General features: G+C 48.7%; 2 protein-coding genes across 2 annotated transcripts; both read right to left on the bottom strand.

Moving 5' to 3' along the window:
• Positions 1–3045: 3045 nt before the first annotated feature.
• F5891DRAFT_1127066 (uncharacterized protein) lies at positions 3046–5224 on the bottom strand (the record flags this gene model as incomplete). Its single annotated transcript, XM_041364147.1, has 6 exons — positions 3046–3238; positions 3381–3853; positions 4060–4258; positions 4303–4436; positions 4458–4481; positions 4538–5224. The coding sequence occupies 6 exons, from the start codon at positions 5222–5224 to the stop codon at positions 3046–3048; spliced, it is 1710 nt and encodes a 569-aa protein (XP_041229176.1).
• Positions 5225–23000: 17776 nt separating this feature from the next.
• F5891DRAFT_1210143 (uncharacterized protein) lies at positions 23001–24629 on the bottom strand (the record flags this gene model as incomplete). The annotated part of the gene is made up of 5 exons (XM_041369164.1): positions 23001–23406; positions 23457–23782; positions 24072–24409; positions 24431–24516; positions 24575–24629. The coding sequence occupies 5 exons, from the start codon at positions 24627–24629 to the stop codon at positions 23180–23182; spliced, it is 1032 nt and encodes a 343-aa protein (XP_041229175.1). The 3' UTR covers positions 23001–23179.
• Positions 24630–24639: the final 10 nt, after the last annotated feature.

Here is a 24639-nt window from a genome sequence, read left to right as displayed (position 1 = left end):
GGTGATTCCGGCAGTCATACTCACCAATCCCAAAGAATGTGTCAGATCCGGAGGTATCTGCATCATTGAAGGGACCTTCCTGCGAGAATATCCTCAAAGCCATTGCAAGGCCAGCAGCCATCGCGTCCGCGGCACTCAGAGTCATGCATCCTGAGCAGTACTGGGCAGGGTTGAGAACCTTGTCAAACCTTGGAAATATAGCAGTAAGCAAGGATCTGCCACAGATGCCGGAGGCCCTGCAGTACTGGGCATCTGTGTTTAACACCCTCTCCATCATTTCCAATCGGGAAACCCCCCATCATCGAGACCACATGTCCATTGCTGAATGCTTCGACATTCTCACCACCGTGGGGAACTATTCTAATGCTCGGATGACAATGCCAAACCTTCAGCTGGAGTTCAAGTACAATTCCGGCTGTATGATTGCGTTTTCCAGAAGGATTGTGAGACATGGAGTTTATGAGGTGGAAGGGGATCGGATTGCTTGGGCATGGTATATGAGGGATGCTGTTCACATTTACACTGGTGTTCCATCATGTGGATGGGCTAGTGTGGATGGTGCATACAGCGTGTGAAAGATCAAACAAAGAGCAAGCATTGTGACCTATATACATTCCAACAAATGAATACCATGTACCAATTGTGATCCGGACCTCAATACTCAATTTTGAGCATTTCCAAAGTGATATGTGGGACTGAATAATTTGGATGCAAGCCTCGGTATTCGATAATTGGAACTCGGGACTTGACATGTGGGAGTCCCGAGTGCCGGGGTACTGAGTCCCGACACCCGGACCTCAGCACGTGATATTTGAGACTGGGGGAAGATGTATAAATATGCTCGAATTAACATTTGTTATTGCCATCCACATTTGACAAAACCCTGAAACCCGACATTGTGGACTCCAGACTCGACACTGTTCTGAATACAGAGTCCCGGACGCCCAGGTCCCGAGTCCCGAATTTCAGAGGTCAGGGTTCAGCGACCCAGAGCTCGGCAACTGTGTTGGGTGTCAGGGCATCCGGGGCATTGGAGATAGCATTTGTCAGTATTTTGCGTTTCATGTTTCATGTTTCTTGGTTAAGGAATCGGGTGTCAGGGACTCGGTATTGAGAACAGTGTTGAGTCCCATGTCACGAGCTCCGAGTCCCGAGTCCCAGATGCCCAGGTCCCGAGTTCTGAATTTCGGAGGTCGGGGTTCAGCGACCCGGAGCTCGGCAACTGCTGGGTGTGGGTTTCGGGACTCAGGACTCGGAGCTCGTGACATGGGACTCAACACTGTTCTCAATACCGAGTCCCTGACGCCCGATTCCTTAACCAAGAAACATGAACCATGAAACGCAAAATACTGACAAATGCTATCTCCAATGCTCCGAGTACCCTGACACCCAACACGGTTGCCGAGCTCCGGGTCGCCGAACCCCGACCTCCGAAATTCAGGACTCGGGACCTGGGCTTCCAGGACTCGGGACTCGGAGCTTGTGACATGGGACTCAACACTGTTCTCAATGCCAAGTCCCTGACGCCCGATTTCATAATCACGAAACATAAACCATGAAACTCAAAATACTGACAAATGCTATCTCCAATGCTCTGAGTATACCCTGACACCCAACACGGTTGCTGAGCTCTGAGTCGCCGAACCCCGACCTCCGAAATTCGGAACTCGGGACCTGGGCTTCTGGGACTCGGGACTCGGGACTCGGAGCTCATGACCTGGGACTTGACACTGTTCTGAATACCGAGTCCCTGGTCCCCAATTCCATATTCACCCAACATGAACCATGAAACGCAAAATACTGACACATGCTATCTCCAATGGTCTTGATACCCTGACACCCAACACAGTTGCCGAGCTCCGGGTCTCCGAACCCCGACCTCCAAAATTCGGGACTCGGGACCTGGGTGTCCGGGACTCGGATGTGAGATTTTTGAATGCATAGAATATGTTACATCTTGTATACAATGAAGACTGAATGGGACTACACTCCTTTACCTTTCCTCAATTTCTCTAACATGTCAGTATACATCTTCACCTCTCCCATCTTGGCTTTGATGCCCTGATCTTGCTCCTCCATCAATGCTTCCATGCGTTCTTTGATGAACCTCAGTCCCATGAGTGGTGGAGTTGAAGTGTTTTTCAACTTCTCTGGAAGAACCAAAGCATCATCCTCAACATTAAGCTGAAACAGATAAGTCATCAATCAAGGTAATTCAGCTAACATCTTACCGCCCAATACTGGTAGTGAGAGACGCAGGAAGCCATTATTTCATCCCACTGCCATGGTTGATCAGGGATTGTGGTGTTTCCCATCCACCATGGACATGTATATGCGAACACAATCCAGGACGGATGTCCTGCAATTGGCTCATCATGAAATGAAAGGAGGTGGAATGAAAAGATGTCGTCCGGAACCGTGTTCCAGGTTAGCATGGGATACAACTTAAGGATATAAGCGACAGGGACCGGAACCACTGACACAATATTCTGTGAAGCGGAGTACTGCAGGAGTGGTGTGACAAAAGTCTGCTCACATTCTTAGCATTGACCAACAAAGTCATCAGGGCAGTGGTGACATACATTCATCTCCCATTGCAGCCCAGCTTTAAAATACTTGATCCGGTCAGAAGATAGACCATTGTTGGCAGCTTCCGTCTGATATTGAGAGATGCATGCATGGACGCGAGATCCAGCCATTGCCAATGTGCAGGAAATAGTTGCAAGACTCAACTTCAGGGGTCGGTAATGGCTTCCGGCATTCAGAGTGCCAGAAGTGGATGCATGAGATGCAGACATGGCTGATACAGGACTATGGTGCTGGCAATACAAGTGAAAGATGGTGAAGATGTGAAGATAAGAATCACTGATGGATGGATACGAAATTCAAACTCCAACATGGGCTGACCCGGACAATTCCCGGGCCATCGAGATCATCTAGAATGTCTACGTCCAAGTCCTCAGGTTCATCATCTGCATCAAATCCCTACCCGAGATGTGTTAGAGCAGACCGAGCAAATCCATCTATCTGGCCTTGGAGCCGATCTCATTGACGGGCGATGTCTAATCTCTGTGTCTTGGTGGATCTTCTTCCGATCCTTCGGACCTCGATGAGCAATGCAATCTGAGCCTCTTCAATTGCTAACCCTGTTGATATCCATGTTGCCACAGATCTGCGAGAGGGTGCTGCATTGCGGGCGTTACCCTCCTCTAACAATCTAAGCTCAATCTCCTTTTTGCTAGGTGCTGAGTGCAATATTAATTCAGACCTCAATGGAGACAATGGAACTCAACTTACCCTTTTTGATATTGATCTCATATTCATCCATGGCTGAAGGATCATTTAATCTGCTTGACTGAGCTATCCTCTCCCTGGCTAACCATTCTGTCTTCAAATGTGAGGGTGCTGCTTCATCGAGTCTGTCGAATGCCTTTCCACTTTCTAAGATACCATTCCTAGCCAGTTTGTATTTCTGGCATAGAGTCCTTTTCATGCGAATCATCTTGCAGAAATTGGAGTCATTCATCTGATAATCAAGGCATTCCTTTCGGTGGGGAGATGACATTCCCCGAGCAGCAGGGGAGATCAGATTGAGCCTTGCCCATAGCGTCTCCATGATCTCTCCATCGATCCGACCAATGCCTTCAATAAAGTTAGAAGCATATCGGACATAGCAGCTGTCCTGATGGCCATGAATGTGCCACAACCCAATTCTGGGAATGATGGTTAGTTGTGGTGCCATTTCTAGAAATCGACTTCGATCCACCCGAACCCGAAAGTGTTTGTTGTATTGACAATTAATATCATAGAAGGTGACAGCCCTGGTGATGCCTTCCATGTTGTGCCGGGAAGCCTCGCAAAGGGCGTAGTCCATGTTCATTTGTCTGCAAGTGACCCCCCATGGTTAACTCGTGAATGGGGAATGGTGGATGTGGCTTGCCTTTCACCTTTCTGAAAATCCACCATGGAGTGAGGGACAAAGCAGCCGTGTCTGGCACAGGCAACTCCCCCGATACCGGTGGACTCCAGCTTGTGCCGAGCAGCATTAGCTTGATTTACTGCCCAGTGATTGTTGCAGCTTGATTTTTCCACTGTGTCAGCAGCCTCTGCCAGGTGCATTTTATACCTGTCCTTTCCTACCATGAATCCAAGCCCATCAGACAGCCAAACTTCATTGAATGGCTTAATGGGATGCAGATGTTCGGCTTTGAAATTTCTGTCCATCACAAATGACCAGGTGTATTTCCAGCTTGGATCCCTAGTATTATTATGGAGGCCACATAGGTTGAGAATAGGACTCACTCATCAAGAGATTCATCCTCTGACAACAGCACATTAATCCCAGGCTGAGGACATGCCGGGCAAAATAATGCAAGTTCTCCTGTGCTCGGGTTATCAGAACGATGGCTGAAGCCATGCCATTTCATTGTCTTCAACTGCCTCCACTGTCAAGCGACCCTCATGAGCTCTCTGTATCGGTCCTTGCAATGTGCTTTGTCAATATGATGTCCAGTAGATCATGAGGGTAAGGCATTACCAGAACAAGGTGTGGAAACATGCTGGAGGTCATTCGCCGGAGCTTGCTGTAATAGTTCATCGCCGAGGTGCCGCATTCAAGGCTGTCCAGTAGAAAATCATTGAGCACTCTGAAGGTGAACACAGTCTTTGGCCTGTTAAAAGATGCAGGGAAAAATCCGTGTCGAAACATTTGAATGTCCGGACTCATGGCATTCGGACATTCACAGCATCGAACCTCCAGGCGATGAACTCCGGACTTGTCCACGATGACCATGGTGTTTTCCTTTGGCTGGAACTCGGGTCTGGACACAAATGGCAGATCTTCAGGCTCGAGCAGGTCTTCGGGTTCATCTTCTTCAAACAAATCCCACCGATCGGTGACCGCCGGACATTGTTTGCCATCATGGCCAAGGTATATAATGAGTCCCACATGAGCTAGACAACTCCGCTCGAAGAATCGCCCATTCCATTGACTGATCCAGTGGAAAGGATTGCTACGATGTTGACTCCTGCAACAGCCCATGCAATAGAGTGGCTCGCCAAGACAATCTTGACATTTGTACACCCCATCCTGTTGGCAGATGATGCATCTCCTGTCTTCGGGTGGAGCTTCTCGATTGAGGAGGTGATGTAGATATGATTCCTGCCTTGGCAGCCATTGCCTGAGGTAGTCATTTTGACTCTGTATTTTTGAATGCTTAGCCATAGTTTGAATGACACTCCAACATTGTACATGAACTTGCCATGGTTTTTGGGAGTTGCAAAGGCTCAAATGAGCCTTGATCCTGCTCATAAGTATTGTCAGGAAAGTCTTCCCAAGGAGGCGGTGCCTCAACAGGCTGAATTGTTGGTGATTCTGGGGGAGAGTTAGGCATGGACCTGTAGGCATGTCGCCTCGTGCTTGCAAGTGGGACCTTGACCCAAGTCTTCCTACCTTTGCTGCCCCTTGCTTCCACCCTGTGAGATTTTTGCACTGGGGTGCATCTACCTATCTTCATCTTGTTTATTAATGTTGCAAGCAAGGCATCAGCTCAGGTGTAATGAATTGTTATTGCAATATGATGTGGTGCAGTCCTGTTGGCTCATTACAAATTCATTTCCATTAATGGCTCAGGGTCCAATATGGGCCAATTAACCATCATTAGGCTTTGCTCAAAGTTCAACTTCGCACAATTCATTAATACTTCCACCTTGCAAATCCTTAGCCATTTCTTGTTAAGGTCGTACTCTCGTAAGATCGGATCCGAAGGACTTCGGCCTCAGCTCGTACGCTGTGCCCCTTTCCCAAGTACTGTCCCTTATTTCAAAGTACTAACGATAACGCGTCCGAAGGTCCGGACGGGTCTCGTAGTATATCCGGAAGTCTTCCGGATATCGGAAACGCGTATAAGGCTAATCCGGACGTATCCGAACTAGAAACTAACAGAGTAAAGACTACCCGAAGGTAGAGCCGAGGATATAGACTATCGGAATCTATCCGAAGTCTCGGAGAGTGACAAGAGTAAGGAGAACTCAAGTCCGGAGGACAGAAAGAGGACAAACTAAGATGATATTCGAACTGAGGTACTACAGGACATATACACGAGTTTATATACTATGAGGATAACGGAAGTATCAGTAAGCAAGGGTCCGAGGCTATGTACGAAGCATGTGCAAAGGTTATCAAACGCGAGTCGGAAATGAGACATAGGTTAACGGATCAGTAATCATACCGGTAATAAGCATAACCGAAACACCGGGAAGAGGAAATACCGAATAGGCTGTGTTTAACGTTATATGAAACAGGAAATGAATTAGAAAGCTTATCGTAAATCGGATCGGAAGCGGATCTATACATCGGACCGGACCGGATCTCAGGGTCCGAAGTCCGGAAGAGAAGCGTGAATATATGGGATATGACAGTATCCCCCCCTTAGGGCCGATCCCTAGAGGCACAAGAACCATCGGTCCGGACCGGACGAGATTATCGCGAGATGATGGAGAAGCGTCTGAGTTCGGAATCGGACAGGTATACTCAAGGGCGGACGTCCCAGGATGATCCTTCCTTTCCCACTTTTTACTCTCTATAACGCTCTATCGAAAATGTCTGGCAACACCTCCGGATCTCAGAAGACTGCTAAGCAGAAACTGCTGGAGCTTCAACAGCAACTAGCGGACGCTGAAGCTGCGGCTCGGAAGGAGGAGGAGGAGATTCGGAAGCGTCAGGAGGCGGAGCGGAAGCGTGAAGAGGAACGGAAGATTCAGGAGGATCTTAAGAGGATTCGAGAGTCCGAAATTCGGGTGGAGGCAGAAAACAAACGGCGCAGGGAGATAGTAGAGGAAATGGTGAGTTTCGGATGGTTATGATGGCTTTGCCTGACGGATGAAAAGTCTCGTGCCATTTCCACTGACAAGGACGGATCCTGCAAGCGTTGCAGCGACAGAGGCCGGACTTGCCTTTGGACGGATGCGGAGAGCAATGCTCTGGTGAGTTAATCCGTGTTTTTTTTTTTTTCGGATCCGAGTGTTTTGACGTCCGGATAGGTCAAGTCTTGCGATATCTGCCGGAAGGACAAGGCTACGTGCCCCGGACGACCCGGAACTGTCAAGGTGCCCAAGGGCAAGAAGAGGAAGCATGCTGCCGGATCTCCATCTCCGAAAGGTAAAGGTAAGAAACGTCAGAAGAGTCCGACTCCTGAAGATCCGGAGGAGATGGAGACGGAATACGATGATCAGGCTTGGGTGGCCGCAGCCAACAGTATAGTGGCGGAGCTGGCTAGGACTAACACCCTTTTGGAGAGAAGTATTCAGGCGGCGGAAGGCAGCAGGGCTGCAGCGGACCGGATGAGCTCCGGAATTGAGCTGTTCCTTCAGCAACAGAGGGAATTTCAAGCCATGTTGTTCGGACATATTCGGAAGGGATTTCGGACGTCTCCGGGTCCGGAGGAGGAAGATGAGGTGATGGAAAGGGCGTCCGGAAGTGATGCAGGCGGATCCGGAGAGGCGGATGGGTCTATGGAGATGTAGGAATTTCTGGTCCGTTTATGCTTCTTCTCTAAATGTACTTGTATTTCGTATGCACACTATGTACTTCAAAGTTGAATAGGACCGGGTTTGTTCGGATATGCAGCGTGGAAGTCCGAAACTAGTTCGGATGCGTTACCGAGCTCCGTAGCAAGTAACCATGAAGTCTCCTCGTCCGTTCCTTCATATCCGGACCATCGGACGAGGTATAGGAGTTGACATTGTCTTCTCCGACGGTCTAATTTTGAGTCCAAAACTTCGGATATCTCATATTCGGGTTCTCCGTCGACTTCGACCGGAGGCGGAGGCGATTGGATACGATTAGGAATGGTATTGAGTGTGGCTGGTTCTAATTGCGAGACATGGAAAACTGGGTGTACGGAGCGCATGGAATCCGGAAGTCGGATGGTGAAAGAATGCGTACCCGGACGAGCTATGATTTCGAACGGACCTAAGTTCTTTTCCGAGAGTTTCTTGGACGGACGGGTGGATCGGAAGTATTTTGCTTTGACGAAGACCGGATCTCCGATTTTCATATCCGGAGCAGGTTTCCGTTTGGCGTCCGCAGGTCCTTGATATCTTTCTTGTGCGTGGGCCATTTCTTCTCGGAGGAACTGATGGAGTTCGTCAAGGTCTACTGCATAGTCTCGTGCGCGGGCGGATGAGAGGTCACGTTCCGGATGAACGGATAGGTTCGGATGATATCCCTTATTGGCGAAGAAGGGTGATACTCCGGTAGTAGCACTCGGAGCGTTGTTATAAGCGAATTCTGCCAAGGGAAGTAGTTCCGACCAGTTATCCTGCTGATAGTTGCAGTATATCCGGAGGTATTGTTCAAGGGTTTGGTTCGCTCGTTCGGTTTGTCCGTCTCCTTCCGGATGATATCCGGACGTGAAGTGGAGGACCATATCTAATGCTTTTCCTAAGGACCGGAAGAAATGCGATACGAATTCTGTTCCTCGGTCCGAAGTGACATGGGATGGAACTCCGTGCTTGGAAAACACGTGGAGGACGAATAGACGAGCGAGATCCGGAGAGGTAATGGTGTCGTGGGTAGGGATGAATATAGCTTGTTTGGATAGACGGTCGATTACGACGAGGATGGCTGTAAAGCCGGATGAGTCCGGAAGGTGCTCGATGAAATCCATGGATATAGAATTCCAAGGCTTTTCCGGTATGGGTAACTGCTTGAGCAATCCGTAAGGTTTGTGTCTCGGAACCTTAGCTCGGCCGCAGGAAGTACAAGACTTGACGTAGTCTTTGACATAGGTACGGATTCCTGGCCAAGTGTACTCGCGTCGGATGATATCTAGCGTCCGGTTCTGTCCGAAGTGTCCGGACAACGGATGATCATGAGTATTCTGGAGGACGCGAAGACGGAGATTATTAGATTCCGGAACATATATACAGTTGTCGCAGCGGAGGAAACCACTATCGTCCACCGTCCATCTCGGATCCGAAGGTTCCGGAAGATGTTCGGATGCGATAGGGTCATTAGGAAGTGCGGTCAGGATGTCTTTCCGGAGCTGGTCGATATCAATCAGAACGGCTGCCCTAAGAACCGGAGTTACTAGAGTTGAGGCTCGGAGGGACGAAGCTAACTGTTCCGAAGTGAATACCGGACGGAAATTGTGAGGGTTAACTCGAGCGTAGTCCTTATCCCCCTCTTTGGGATAGACGTCCCAGCGTCTAGTAAGGGAATCCGGTTTAGCTCCGAGTTTTCCGGGACGGAAACGGATGACTAGGTTAAACTGATGGAGGAATTCCGACCAGCGGGCCTGACGGCGAGAGAGGAGTTTTGTGGTAGAGAAATACTCAAGGTTCTTATGGTCCGTGACAACGTCTATCGGCTCGGCAGAGCCTTCAAGGTAATGTCGCCACGTCCGAAAAGCTTCATGGATGGCTAGAAGTTCCTTATCGTGAGTGTCGTAGTTGAGTTCCGGAGCGGTAAGCGTCCGAGAATAAAATGCCACCGGACGAAGCTCTGAGTCCGGACATACTATGGAAAGTATTCCGGCTATAGCGTAGTCAGAGGCGTCGGTTTCTACGACTATCGGAACATTCGGAATCCAGTGCGTAAGCACCGGAGCGGACGTGAAAGCTTTCTTGAGTGTTTCAAAAGACTTCCGACAATCATCGGAAAAATCCCAAGTAACCCCCTTGTGGGTAAGACGGGTGAGCGGAACTACGATGTCCGAGTAATTGAAAATGAATCGACGATAGAAATTTGCGAATCCGAGGAAGGATTGAATATCCTTAACTTTCCGAGGTTCCGGCCAGTCAACGATGGACTGGATCTTCTCGGACGACATGGTCAAGCCGTCCGGAGATAGGATGTAACCAAGGTATTCAACGGATGTGGTATGGAACGCGCATTTTTCGGGTTTAGCATAGAGTCGATGTTTTCGGAGACGGAGAAGGACTTCTCGGACATGTTCCTTATGGGATGCAAGGTCTTGGGAATAGATGAGGATGTCGTCCAGATATACGATAACGCATACATCCAGCATATCAGCAAACACGCTATTGACAAAGCGTTGGAATGCAGCCGGAGCGTTAGTGAGACCTTCCGGCATTACCAACCATTCATATGAGCCATAACGCGTTCGGAACGCGGTCTTCCATTCGTCTCCGTCCGCTATCCGGACGAGATGATAAGCGGATCGGAGGTCGATTTTGGTATAGACTTTAGCGCGGCTCGGAGAGTCTAGGAGGTCGGTAATGAGAGGTAACGGATATCGGTCTTTCTTGGTAATCTGGTTAAGTCCACGGAAATCTACACAGAGGCGAAGGGAGCCATCCTTTTTCTTGACAAACAGGACAGGAGCTCCGTGAGAAGAGGATGAGGAACGGAGGAGTCCGGAGGAAATATTTTCATCAAGAAACTTCCGGAGGGCTGCAAGCTCAACTGCAGATAGAGAATAAATGGTTCCGAGGGGCGGACTAGTTCCTTCCTCTAACTCGATTTTGAGATCATAGGGACGATGAGGAGGAAGTTGGCTAGCTTTGCCCTTATCGAACACATCCGAGAATTCGTGATATTCCGGAGGAATTCCGGACAGGTCCGGAGGATCGGATGAAAGGGAAGCGGACCGGAGGTCTACACCGGTCGGACGAAGGTAGATGCTGAACTGTTCCGATCCTTCCAATTTGCAGGCCCAGCAAAAGGCAACCGCATTGATCAAGGAAATGTTGGGGATGGTTTTATCAGCGGAGGTTCCGGATGTAGTCGGAGGAGGTAAATCTTCCATCGGAGGATGCGGATCCGGAGACGGAAGCGACGTCGGAGGTGTCGAAGGCATTCCATGAGAAGTCGTTCGGAAATCGATGCTGCCCGAAACCCAGTCAATCAACGGATTGTGTAGGGTGAGCCAGCTATATCCAAGAACGATAAAACAAGAAGAATCCAACGGAGTAACGTAAAACGTATCGGAGGTAACTACACCGGACGGAAAACAGATAGGCAAATCTATAGCTTCGGAAATCATATTATTACAAGTACCATCAAACAAACGGAGAGAAAGCGGAGATATCGGATATGTAGAAATTTTATTTTTTCGGACGAAATCAGAGTCTATAAAACAGTGAGAGGAACCACAATCAATTAGTGAAGGAAAATCAGAAATATCAGGAAAAGTAGGAATAGAAACGTATGGACAAAGAGAGTTCGGATCGGAAAGAGAAACAGCATTGAGACGTAGCTCCGTTGCACGGGTAGAGTCAACGCAACCCTCATCCCGTGCGGAGTCGGGAGGGTTGCGGACTATTTTTTTGCTTCATCCGAAGCCTCCGGTTTGTCTTCCGGAGTTACTACTGCAGCGCGGCCTTTGGCAGCGCGCGAAGTAGACTTGGTGCATTCCCGAGCCGAATGGCCGGGTCCACCGCAGAATAGACAGAGTTTGTTATCCATCCGTCTCTTACGTTCTTCGGACGTGAGCTTCCCGTCCTTTCCTAACTTGGAGGTAAGGTCCGGAGGTTCTTCGTCATCCGGATCACCTCCGGCAGGAGTGCGCGTAGGGGTTTCCGGATGCAGACGATTCATGAGTTGCGAAATACTTTGAGCAGGACCGCGTGATACACGGCGCTGAGAGAAACTGGTGAAGGCGTTAACTATGGATGTCGGATCGCGTCGGGTGGACGAAAGTCCGACAGCGTGCAAAGCGGCTTGGTTTACTTTAGTAGGAGCCATGATATGAGTAAGTGTACTTGGAAAGGTGTGAGTTCGAATATACTGTTAAGGTCGTACTCTCGTAAGATCGGATCCGAAGGACTTCGGCCTCAGCTCGTACGCTGTGCCCCTTTCCCAAGTACTGTCCCTTATTTCAAAGTACTAACGATAACGCGTCCGAAGGTCCGGACGGGTCTCGTAGTATATCCGGAAGTCTTCCGGATATCGGAAACGCGTATAAGGCTAATCCGGACGTATCCGAACTAGAAACTAACAGAGTAAAGACTACCCGAAGGTAGAGCCGAGGATATAGACTATCGGAATCTATCCGAAGTCTCGGAGAGTGACAAGAGTAAGGAGAACTCAAGTCCGGAGGACAGAAAGAGGACAAACTAAGATGATATTCGAACTGAGGTACTACAGGACATATACACGAGTTTATATACTATGAGGATAACGGAAGTATCAGTAAGCAAGGGTCCGAGGCTATGTACGAAGCATGTGCAAAGGTTATCAAACGCGAGTCGGAAATGAGACATAGGTTAACGGATCAGTAATCATACCGGTAATAAGCATAACCGAAACACCGGGAAGAGGAAATACCGAATAGGCTGTGTTTAACGTTATATGAAACAGGAAATGAATTAGAAAGCTTATCGTAAATCGGATCGGAAGCGGATCTATACATCGGACCGGACCGGATCTCAGGGTCCGAAGTCCGGAAGAGAAGCGTGAATATATGGGATATGACATTTCTGCATCCTGATTCACTATGGCAAGAACAGGTCATTCCACCAACACGACTTCCGGAAGACACAGGATGCGTCAACCACAGTCTCAGAAGCTCACAGACAAGGAGATTTTGGAGTTGAAGAACTACCTTCCTGAGTGGACTGCTGCCAAAAGGAGTGAGAAGCGAGCGATTTTCACTGCCATAGCAAGGGCGGCCAGGTTGTTTGCTCCTAAGTTGGACCAAAAACAATGGAAAAAGAGGAAGCAGGTGAGGCTTCTTTGTTGTGTTGAAAAACTAAATTTTTAATGTCACATTCTTTCATCAACTCTTAGGTGTACAAGACTTGGTTGTTCAACAACAAGAAAAAGAAGGAAAGGAAGGACATGATCAAGTATGGGAGGAAATGGACGCCCAGGATGGTGGTCTACCAGCAGAAATGCGAAGAGGTGCTGAAGAGGATTGAGGACAAGTCCGGGGTAAAGCCAGGAGATCCTGGTATGTTCAAACATTATCAGGCGGCGGTGAAGAGAGTCATGGCTGAATTGGATGACGACGAGTTGGAGAAGGCTAAAGAAACAGCTGAAGAGTGGTCCAACAACTGTCCGCCTCCAGAGATACAAGCACAAGTTGCTCGTAAGAAGGGTCTGGCATATATGGAGCACTTTTCGAACGAGATGTGGAGGCAATGTGGGATGAGAGTGTTTGTGATGTCGGCTTGGAAGAATGAAAAGGGTGAGGTGCTGTTCGGGATGTGAGTACATTTATCCATTGACGGAGATTTTTCGTCTCAAAATATTCATGCAGGCATGATGATAATGAGGCCTTAGGAGATGGGGACAGCTTCATGAAGACGAAGGACTGGGAGGACATTGAGCCAGTGTGGCAGGAGTACACGCAGGAACAGTTCGGTGAGTGTGTGAACCATGTATACCAGATTGAACATGTTGAGCATCACAATGATAGGCGCCGGGGCACGGGATGGAGGACGTCAGGTCAAGGGAGGTCGAAAACGAATTTGAAAACCAGCCTTCGAACTCGAAATGGATGGGGAGGGTATGCCACTCCTTCCGGATATCACCGACACCAAACTTGAGGAGAAGAAGGCCATAGTGAGGGCCTTTCTTACATCGCACTATTGTGAGTTTGTCGTCGCATCACCTGACAAATTGTTCAATGCATGGACAAAGGGATATGCTCCAGGAAGGACAAGGCGGTTGTGCCATGGAGTGCCATTGTACAAAGTCAGGATGACTTCGTGGCCCGAACATATCTTCTGGCGGATGTTGACTTGAAGGAACCTTCGAAGCTGCAAATTTGGGACACCACTACCTTGCTCCAGTTCTGGCTCGCTCGGCAGGAAACAGGCGAAGGTCCCACATTTCTGTTCAAAGCATGGAAGAACAAAGATGGGGACATGATACCATCTGTCATATCTGGCAACTTGCCCTCTCCTCAGACTCGTATAGTGAGAAAGCAGCAGAGGGTTACCATCTGAAGGCCTCGGGAGTCATCGACAGAAGCTGAGAGTGATAAGGAGAGTGCTACTCATCATATGGAGCATGATGTGGATGATGACCTGGCTGATGGGAGACCTCCACTGAAGAAACATAGGATGGGAGGTCCTACACCCAGAGGGCCGGCAGTCCCACGTCCAATTCCAAAGCCTCGCCCGGCCAAGCTGGCCACAAAAGGTGCATTACTGACATCACGAATGGGAGACCTCCTTGCTGGGTTAACTGACAACGCGACGGGCGAGGTTAGAGATGATGTTGAAATGGAAGAGAGTATCACGCCGCCGGCACAGAAAAGGAGGCGGGGCACTAGAGTCACTGTTGAACCATCCACAAGGACGACCCGGAGTAAGTTGCAAATGCCAGTAGACAGTAGACCTAGAGTGACCAGAGCACGGGGACGCACTTAATGTACATATATCTTCCTGCCCTCATGTGTAATGTCATATGTGCTATTATGTATATGTCAAAGTACTAACAACCAAATTGTAAATGCCAAATGCCAAATCTCGAGTACCAAGGCCCGAGTACCGAACCCCGAGTACCGAACCCCGAGTACTGGGCACCGAGTACCAAGGCCTGAGTACCAAACACCGAGTACCGAGCCCCGAGTACCAAGGCCCGAGTACCGAACACCGAGTACCGAACACCGAGTACCGAGCCCCGAGTACCAAGCCCCGAGTACCAAGCACCGACTACCGAGCCCCGACTGCCGAGCCCCGAGTACCGAGCACAGAAAACCTGGCAGCGAGTACTGGGTAGGTAGAGTATACAAGTACCAAGGACTACCTACTGAGTAGTACTGCAATGTGTCTACTATCAGACATTGATCAATATTTACATGTTACTTGAGTCCTCAAAGGCCTCAATGAGGGTATCTAATACCTTCAGCATTTCAGAGGTTGACTCCCTTACCCTTTGCATCCTCCGGAGGTCAGCATCTGCTTTCCGCAGCTTGTCGCATGTTTCAGCCCATGCCATCCTGAATGGTCTGTCAGCCTCAAGAATTTGGGCTACTGTAGGGGCAGGAAGATTTCCATGATGCTGTTGATAATCTCCCAGGTGATCTACAATTGATTGAACTTGCAGGATATTAGCAGAGATAAATAATCAACTGTTGCATACTTACTTTCAGCTTGATCATAAGATCCGATTGGCATGAACTCCTGAACCATGGCACGCAGCGCTTCATTGTTGAGTTCCGGCTCGGGCGATTGACGTTCAGGGAGCTTCTGACATAGCTTAGGAGATAGCATCAGTAAAACACATGAAATGATATGAATATACGTACAAGGTATGAGTGTCCCTGGTACACCCGGAGTGGCCGGATGAGGCTCCAGAGTTGATTCATTCACTGGGGAAATGCCATGAAAGGTGGCCATGGGATGGACAGAGTAATCTCACCAGCCATAGGAAAATTGGGTACAACCGGAGCATCATCAGATGAAATCAAGGTATCCTCCGGACCAAGATACAAGTCCGGGTCATCGTACAGGGCCAGTCCATCCGCCAGAGCCGGAGATGATGGATCTGGAAGTATGTGATGAATTTGCACATGTAAAATATGTACATTTGAATTGGAAAACATACCGGGAATCACATTCAACACATCCAAACCACCGGACAACCCAGAATCAGAGTCTAACTCATCATCCGGCCCAATGTATATATCATCTAATGGATCTGAACCATGTCAGATCAATTGACTGAAATCAGAAAAAACAAAACATACCAAGGGACATCCGGGACTGGGAGGACTCATCCACATCCATTGAAGTAAATTCAGTGACCGGAGGGTCATGAAATCTGACCCCAGGTTGAGAGCTCATGATATCTGATGAGCTGATGCACTGATGAACTGATTGATAACTGATAACGTCGAAGTTCAACACATGGCCGGCGATTGCCGAAAGTTGAATGATGACCAAACAAACACAAACAATCAATGAATTTTCAACATCGTCCTTCAATTGTATTGTTTCTTTGAAACTTCATTCTATTGATAACAGATTTCACCCTGCTTTCAACATTCTCACATCTGTCAACTCCATCCAAATGTCTACTCAAGTTCAATCTTCATTGGCCAACCTCAAGGCATCCACTGCTCAACTTGTGGGCATCATTGCCAGCGCCCGGCACATCCCGGCCGGCTCAGTGGACATCCACCTTGTTCTAACAAAGCAGGTCACCACTCTTTTGGTATGTTGAACTTATTAAATTAGTGTAACATTAATGTTTGTAATGTCCGGGTAGGCTGCCATCATCCAGGCCCATGAGAAAGGGGAGTACATCCCTGGAATTGTGGCGTCCTGCTCTAAGGAGCTGATGAGGGTGTGTTCCATGACTCCCCAGGCATTGCCCAACTGGCACAGCATTGGCCACGATGACCCCCGGGTGGCTAGACACGCCTGGCGCAAGCAAGTCCGTGCCTGGGAGGCGTTGGGTGACAATTCCTGTGATCTCCCTGTTGTCCCTAACATTTCCACTGGCCCACTCACTCTCAACCTTCCGTCTCCACCTGTCCCTTCACCTGCACCTGTCCCTTCCCCACCCCCATCATTGCCTCACCTCCGGTCATTGCCGGACCTTCCGGCAAGATGACCCCCGAGGTCCGGGACAAAGGAAAAGGTAAGGCCACCTCCGTCGACCTGTCGCTGGAAGTTGGGGGGAGCAACAAGAGGAAGTCTCCAATGATTTCTGGACACTCCTCCCAACCTCCAAAGTCGGCGCTGAAGGCTTGCAAGCGTGTCAAGTCAACTCAAATCCCCAAGTCGAAGCCGTTTGTGGAGTCGGAAGATGATGAAGACCCAATTGTTCAGGTATGTGTTCTGGCTGATTTGTGACATGCTCTCAATTTGTTGCAGCCGATTTCGCGTGGAGTGCCGGAGGTTGTCCTTCCCCAGCGCACCATTGTGGTAAGGAAGCCCCAGTCGCCTCAGTCACCCGGTTCCCCCAAGAAGCAATCATTTGGGCCTGCTTCAGTAAGTTTGCATTTTTCATTTGGACCTTAAATATATGCTCATGTGTCCACAGCTGACTGCCGGCAGTCGTCCGGAGGTTACGGTGAGTCGTTTGGACTTGTCTGGACCTCCCATGTATAGCTCCCACTCATTCCCATTACATTAGAAATCTCCCATCAGTCGTCCGGAGGCTTGGGTAAGTCTTAGAAGTTGTCCAGAAACTCATGTGTATTAACAATCGGTCAGGCAACCTCCGGCAGTCGTCCGGAAGTTGAGGAGGAGTCCTCTGATGATACTTCCGGTGCTTCGGATGGTGACCCGCCGGCCAATACCACATTTGATATCACCATTCCCGGCCCAGTGAGTACTCAAATAAATTCCCCTTCATCCATCTACTAACGGATACCACAGAACAACCCCTGCCATTATTGTGTCAAGGAAAATTGGCCCTGTGCGACTCGATTGGACAAGAGGTCCAGCCTCCCCTGCTTGTCTTGCATCTGCTGCTCCACCAAGAAGATCAAATGCAACCCTGCATCTCTCGGATCGCTGCCCAAACGGACCCGAGGGAAGTCTACCACTGGCCAGACGTGTTCCAAGACACCTGCCCCTGCTCCATCCAATGCTCCATCTCCCTCCCGGTCAAGGGCCCGAACTCGTAGTCAATCTCGTGGCCCTTCCCGAACTCCGGCCATCCCTGCTGCAACTACACCCCAGGTGCAGTCACGTGGTCGCAGCAAGACCATCACTACCAAGAAGACACCTGCACCTGCATCTGCAGCTGCACCTGCACCTGTCCCTGCACCTGTCCCTGCACCTGCGCCAGCTGGTAAGTCACCCATACTTTTGATGACCGGCTGACCTAATTATTTACTTAGCAGTCAGGTCTTCCAGCATCGCAGTGCCTCGTGCAGCACTCGATGTTCCCATGCCAGATCTCCATTCCATGGCAATCGCGATTCGGGATGGTGCAGCTCGCATCGCTATTCTTGAGGCTCGGGTGCAGGAGCAGGACGCTAAGATTGACACCCTGCAATGCCTCCATGAGAGCCTCTGGTGCACAGTGGTCGACCGGCACCCTTCATTTTCACTTCCGGACACACCGGCCGATGGATCAATGTTGCTTGATCAAGGAGGTCCCCCCCCGTCCATGTCACCCCTCCCCTCTGCACTTTCCAACCTCATTCATTTGGACTTTTCCGGCATGGAACCTACACCCTTGACGCCTGAGCATGGATCTGCTATGGTAGGTCCCATGGTTGAGCCCACCCAAGTTCAGCCTGAGGGTCCACAATCCTCCAGCGAAATTGTTCTCCCTGATGAACCAGGCAACCTCCTGCCAGAAATCCCCAGCGATATTGTGGTCCCTAATGAACCAGGTAACCTCCTGCCAGAATATGATTCTTCTGATGATGAGATGGATGTTGAGGGAAAGGTTGATCTTCCTGGTGAGGAGGTTGACATGGCTACATAATTGCTCAGTGATAGATGTACATGAATGTTTTTCCATGCATGTTACCTATGCCACAATTGAATGATTGAATGATCAGTCCCGATATCCAGAACTCGAAACTGCAGATTGAGATAGATATCGCCCGAAACCCGAACACCCGAATGTCAAATTATCAGTGCCAAACCCCAAGTCCCAGGTGCCGGGTACCGAGTCCTGACACCCGGAACTCAGGATTTGACATTTGAGACGAACGACATCTTCCAGACATATTTAAATCAACCTATGTATATCTGTAAACATTGTACTAACCCCCAAACCCCAAACTGAGATGTACCAACCCCCAAACCCTGACACCCGAGACTGCTGGGTCTCGGGTCTCAGGTGTCCGGAACTCGGAACTCGGCACTCGGGGAAATTTGGGGAGATCAATACAATTTAATTTACAATCGAGTTGACAACACATTGACTTACCCATGTTTGCAATATATTTGTGTTTAGACATACCGAGTTCCGAGTTCCGGACACCCGAAACCCGAAACCCGAGACTGCCGGGTTTTGGGGTTCAGGTGTCCGGAACTCGGAACTCGGTATGTCTAAACACAAATATATTGCAAACATGGGTAAGTCGATGTGTTGTCAATCAACTCGATTGTAAATTAAATGGTATTGATCTCCCCAAAGTTTCCCAAGTTCCGAATTCTGGACACCCGAACCCCGAAACCCGAGACTGCCGGGTCTCGGGTCTCGGGTGTCCGGAACTCGGAACTTAAGAAAATTTGGGGAGATCAATACCATTTAATTTACAATCAAGTTTATTGACAAACACATTGACTTACCTATGTTTGCAATATATTTTCATTTAGACATACTGAGTTCCAAGTTCCGGACACCCGAGACCCGAGACTGCCAGGTCTCGGGTATCAGGTGTCCGGAACTCGGAACTCGGCACTCGGGGAAATTTGGGGAGATCAATACAATTTAATTTACAATCGAGTTGACAACACATTGACTTACCCATATTTGCAATATATTTGTGTTTAGACATACCGAGTTCCGAGTTCCGGACACCCAAACCCCGAAACCCGAGACTGCCGGGTCTCGGGTCTCGGGTGTCCGGAACTCGGAACTCAGTATGTCTAAACGAAAATATATTGCAAACATAGGTAAGTCAATGTGTTTGTCAATAAACTTGATTGTAAATTAAATGGTATTGATCTCCCCAAATTTTCTTAAGTTCCGAGTTCCGGACACCCGAGACCCGAGACCCGGCAGTCTCGGGTTTCGGGGTTCAGGTGTCCAGAATTCGGAACTCAGTATGTCTAAACAAAAATATATTGCAAACATGGGTAAGTCAATGTAGGTTTTGGGGTTCGGGGGTTGGTACATCTCGGTTTGGGGTTTGGCACTGAAAACTTGACATATATATTTTTGTGAGTGTTGTGCTTCTGGTGTCCATGCTTAGAAATAGGATTTGTTGCACACCAGGGTTCAGGTGTGGGGTTTTTCCACTTCAGTCCTCGATTATTGGTCAATGCCACACATGGTCGATTCATGTTTTTGTGCTTAGGGGTTTAGATTTGGTGGTCGATGGTAGGTATGTATATGCACTCATAGTGTACATGTATCCTACGTGTTTGATTCGCTGGTGGCTACATCAGCTGTATGTCATGATGGAACATATCTAGGCTCACCCATATATGTAATACACCCCCGTCGGCCCGCCCATCTATGTATTATCCCCCATGTCGGCCCACCCGTCTATGTAATACATCCCATGTTGGCCCACCCGTCTATATAATTATACCCCACCTCGGCCCATCTGTCTATGTAATAAATATTTTATCGCACCCTCAGCCCACCGGTCTATTTGATATCCCTTTTGTCAGCCCACCCGTATATGTAATACATTCCACGTCGGTCCACCTCTATATGTAATACACCCTACATCAGCCCACCCGTCTATGCAATATTCCCCTACCTCGGCCCACCCATATATGTAATACACCCACGTTGGCCCACCCATCTATATAACAATATTTGCCTTACATCTCTCTTCAGCCCAGCTGTCTATAATATCCTACTCTACATATCACCCAGATGGGCCCACCCATCTCCATGAATGATCATATTCCCCTGGCCCATCCGTCAACATTAAGGATATATATATCATTGGCATACATGGGCCCACCCGTCTCGATCGGAAATAATATGTGTCCCGGCCCATCCGTCATCATCGAGAATATACACAACATGGGCCCATGATCAGCTGGCCCGTCTCATATGGGATATTATGGAGGTCGGGTGGCCCGTATAATACGGAATTTGTCACTGAAGGGGCTCCGTTGGGATGCTGCCACTTGAAGCATAGCGGGTTTCCCTGAGGATTGACGAGGCAGTTGTCCTGCGTCTTGAGACTGTAAGAGGGGCTTCCATCCCACAGTGTTGTGGCTTCACAACGCTGTATGTCGTGGGAGAAGCGGCCGAGACAGACGGTGCAGGCTGACCAGCCGCAGGTGCCTGCACTTTGAGAAAAATCCCTTTTACGGGAGTTGCAGCTCTTGAAGTTGTCTGGGGACGATTTCTAGTTGTCATTGCCAGAATGGCATGGGGAGCATGAACGAGAGCTATGATGGTTGTAGTCATGATTGTCCCTGTGCGAATCGCGGTGGTGGTCTCTGTAGCTAGATTTATGGTGTAGAGACTCATGCCTCTCATGGTATGATATGGCACTTTTCACTAAGGAGTTCATTGCAGCATCACTCTGTGTGCTGTCTGCAGCTATCCCTATATGAGGCGCAGCTTTCCCGCGCAATGCGCACCATTCCCGCACTTCGCAATGTATATGCACACACGCTTTCCCATGCTCGAGCGCCCTATAGCACCAGCGATCCAGAAGCATCCATCCACTGTCCACCAAACCCTCTAGTGCGTTTATTTCCATTTCTCTTATTAGCATATTGTTCCACCTTTATTTTTATCATGGACTCTCACTCATATATATCTTTACATACCTTACTCAGTAGCGCTTCAGCTCTGCATGACAGCACTTAGGCGCGCTATATAAGCACCAGCAGTACATACTATGAAGAACCTTACCTTACTTCACCTCTCACTTTACCGAGCACTTACTACCTAGAAAGTCGCAGTAGAACTCTATCTGTTTACACCTCGCACTCACATCTCTTACCTTGCATTATAACATCACTTAAGCTTAGTCTCTCTCATTTCTGCATATCTGCGCGCACTTTCCTGCGCTTTGCACCTTACGTGCACGCGTTCCCGCACCTTCGTGCCTTGTGCACACCTGCACGCTTTCTTGTGCTTCGCTTTAGCGCATACTTCTAGATCTTTGCTGCACTTGCTTCCCCTTTAGGGTCGAACACACTTGTTGTCACAAGTATAGCAGACTAGGCAACATGCGACCCTACAACATTTACAGATACAGCCAGGAGCTTCGTTTGCGCCTCGCAGTATTGTTGTTTCTACAACAGTTTTGGGACTGGGGAAGTGGGTATTCACTCATCTTGGGCTGGAGGAGAGAAGTTGTGGCGGGTGTGGGAATGGAGAGTGAGTGATTGTCGTGGTGGGTGTTAGCATCCGTGTAAAAAGAATACGGTGTAGAAACAACAATACTGTGAGGAACAAATGATGCTCCTGACTGTATCTAAAAATGTTGTAGGTCGTGCGTTGCCTAGTCTGCTATGCTTGAGATGGCAAGCGCGTTTGACCCTTAAGGGGAAGCAAGTGCAGCAAGGATCTAGAGATATGCGCTGAAGCAAAGCGCGAGAAAGCGCGCAGGTGCGTGCAAGGCGCGGGAACATGCGCACATATTAGCGCGAAGCGCGAGAAAGCGCATGCGTGTGCGGAAACGATAGAGAGACTAAGCTTAAGTGATAATATAATGCAAGATAAGTGAAGAGAGATGCAAAGTGTAGAGGAATAGATTTCTACTGCGACTTTCTAGGTTAGTAAGTAGTAGGTAAAGTGAGAGGTGAAGTTCAGTGGTAAAAAATAGTGAGGAGTACTATGTACTGCTGGCGCTTATATAGCGCGCCTAAGTGCTGTAATGTGGAGCCGAAGCGCTACCGAGTAAGGTATGTAAAGATATATATAAGTAAGGGTCCATGATAAAAATAAGGTGGAACAATATACAAATGAGAGAAACAGAAATATACGCACTAGAGAACTTGGAGAACAGTGGATGGATGCATCTGGATGGCTGGCACTATAGGGCGCTCAAGCGCGGGAACGCGTGCGCATATACATCGCGAAGCGCGGGAAGGGTGCGCGCATGGCGCGCGTTGCACGGGAAAGCTGCGCCTCATATAGGGATAGCTGCGGGTAGTGCACAGAGTGACGCTACAAGTTCATGCTATGTACTCCCTAGTGAGAACTGTCATATCAGACCATGAGATGCACGAGTCTCTACAACAGGCATCCATGTGAAGGGTAGTACAGGCATCCATTTGAGCAGGGTACAGGCATCTGTGTTCACAAAGGGTACAGCCATCCACGAGAATGATTTGTGGGCATCCACGAGAGCAAAGCACAGGGAGGAAGTTTAATTGTTATTGTATAAGGGCATTTGTGCGAGTGTAGTGAATGAAAGAGTTCATGAGTTATGAATCATGCGATCAGTTTAAAAGGTGGACTTACCGCCATTAACATTTTGGAATGGATTCTGTCCCAGAGTTCCTCGTTGATCGCACAGAGGAGGGTTTCGTTAATGATAGCGATGTTAAAACCTTCGTCTCGTTTAAGACGGTCATGCCAGTCTAAACGGACCTGTGATGCATAATGGAGAATGACCGTATCTCCGATTTCACTGTTGTTTCAGATGGGGTGGTTCTCGAGATGCCAGAAGAAGAGTGAGAGGGCATTGATGTGGCTCTGCAGCCATTTGGCTTTGCTGAGTTGCATTAGAAATAAATTCTTTGCATGGAGAAAGGTCAGGAATGGGAGGTTGTGATCTGTGATAGCTGATTTCGAGGCTTTGAAAGTGTAAACCGGGCGGATCGTTAGCTGGTCGTCAACCCTGGTGAGGCCAAAGTCGTCTGCGACTGAATGCGCAGTGCATAGGGCCTCCTTGCAGCCGTCCGGTGAAAAATACCATAGCTCTTATAATTGAAGTTGTTGAGCTTTTGGACTGCATACTGGGAAGGACGCAGGGAAATGAAGTCTCCTACTGAAACAGTCTCGTCGAAGCTGTTCATCTTTGGTTTCTTTTTCTCTACCTCTGCCTTCTCTTTTTTGGCTTCTGCTTCTCGTAGTATGCGAGCCTCTTCTTCCTGGGCTGCATGGGCTTGCTCGATTTCTGTGGCTTCAGCCACTTCCTGCTCCCTGTTGAGGTTCCATTCATTGACTCTCTGGTTGTGACCCTCTGTCCATGATTGAGTGAGGCGTGTGACAATGTCCTCTTGGGATTGGCCAGTTGCCCTTCATATGTCGTCACAAATGTTTGCATACGCTGGACCATCAAAGTCCGGACAAACTTCTAATGATGGGTCTGCCATGTAATTAGAATAAGCTAGGAAGTTGTTTGAAATGGGTAACGTGTGAGAGGAAATAAAAACGAGCAAGACAATACTTCTGAGTGCAAATGATCGTTGTGGCACGGAGACAAGAAGCGTAAGGCCACGTCTGATGTTCACTCAAAGACTAAACTCTATTCTTTTGCTCGTGCCTCATTACATAATAGACTACCTAACTTGGTTAAAGAAAGTACCTGAACAATGGATGTGCTTCATTGTCTACACCGAAAAAGCACATGATATATGCACGGTCATCATCCAAGTGCGCCAGCACATCATCGGCATTCTCGCCATCCTTCAACGTGAGTAATGTTTTCTCCTTTGTTGCTTTGAAGTAACTTGCCAGTGCCGGAATGACGACCTGTTGCATGTAATTCATCCCATCTCTATATGTGCGCGGCACCTTCCACTTCAACTGAGTTTCAACATCAAAAAGACCCTTATCAATTTGTCTTGCAACCATACGCAGGACCGCAAGATCATTGCTATCCCAATAAGGTTCATCACGCAGCTCCGGGAGATAATCCTCAATCTGAATGTGATCGTTACACACAGCTGCCAGCACAGTTGCAGTTATTTGGGCGGCCCTGGATCGTGTGGAGATGTTGGGAAGTTGTAAATAGGGCCATGGTGGGATCTCTGCATGATATGAGATGAATGAGTCGACATTATGAAGCATAAAATGAATCACACGTACTTGGGAAAATGTCCGATGGAATATCTGTCTTATCGTAGTCAGCAGAGCTCGACATTGTTTCAGCA

Source organism: Suillus fuscotomentosus (assembly GCF_016647785.1).
Source record: "Suillus fuscotomentosus strain FC203 chromosome Unknown F5891scaffold_12, whole genome shotgun sequence".
NCBI lineage: Eukaryota > Fungi > Basidiomycota > Agaricomycetes > Boletales > Suillaceae > Suillus > Suillus fuscotomentosus.
This window is presented reverse-complemented; position numbering and strand designations above follow the sequence as displayed.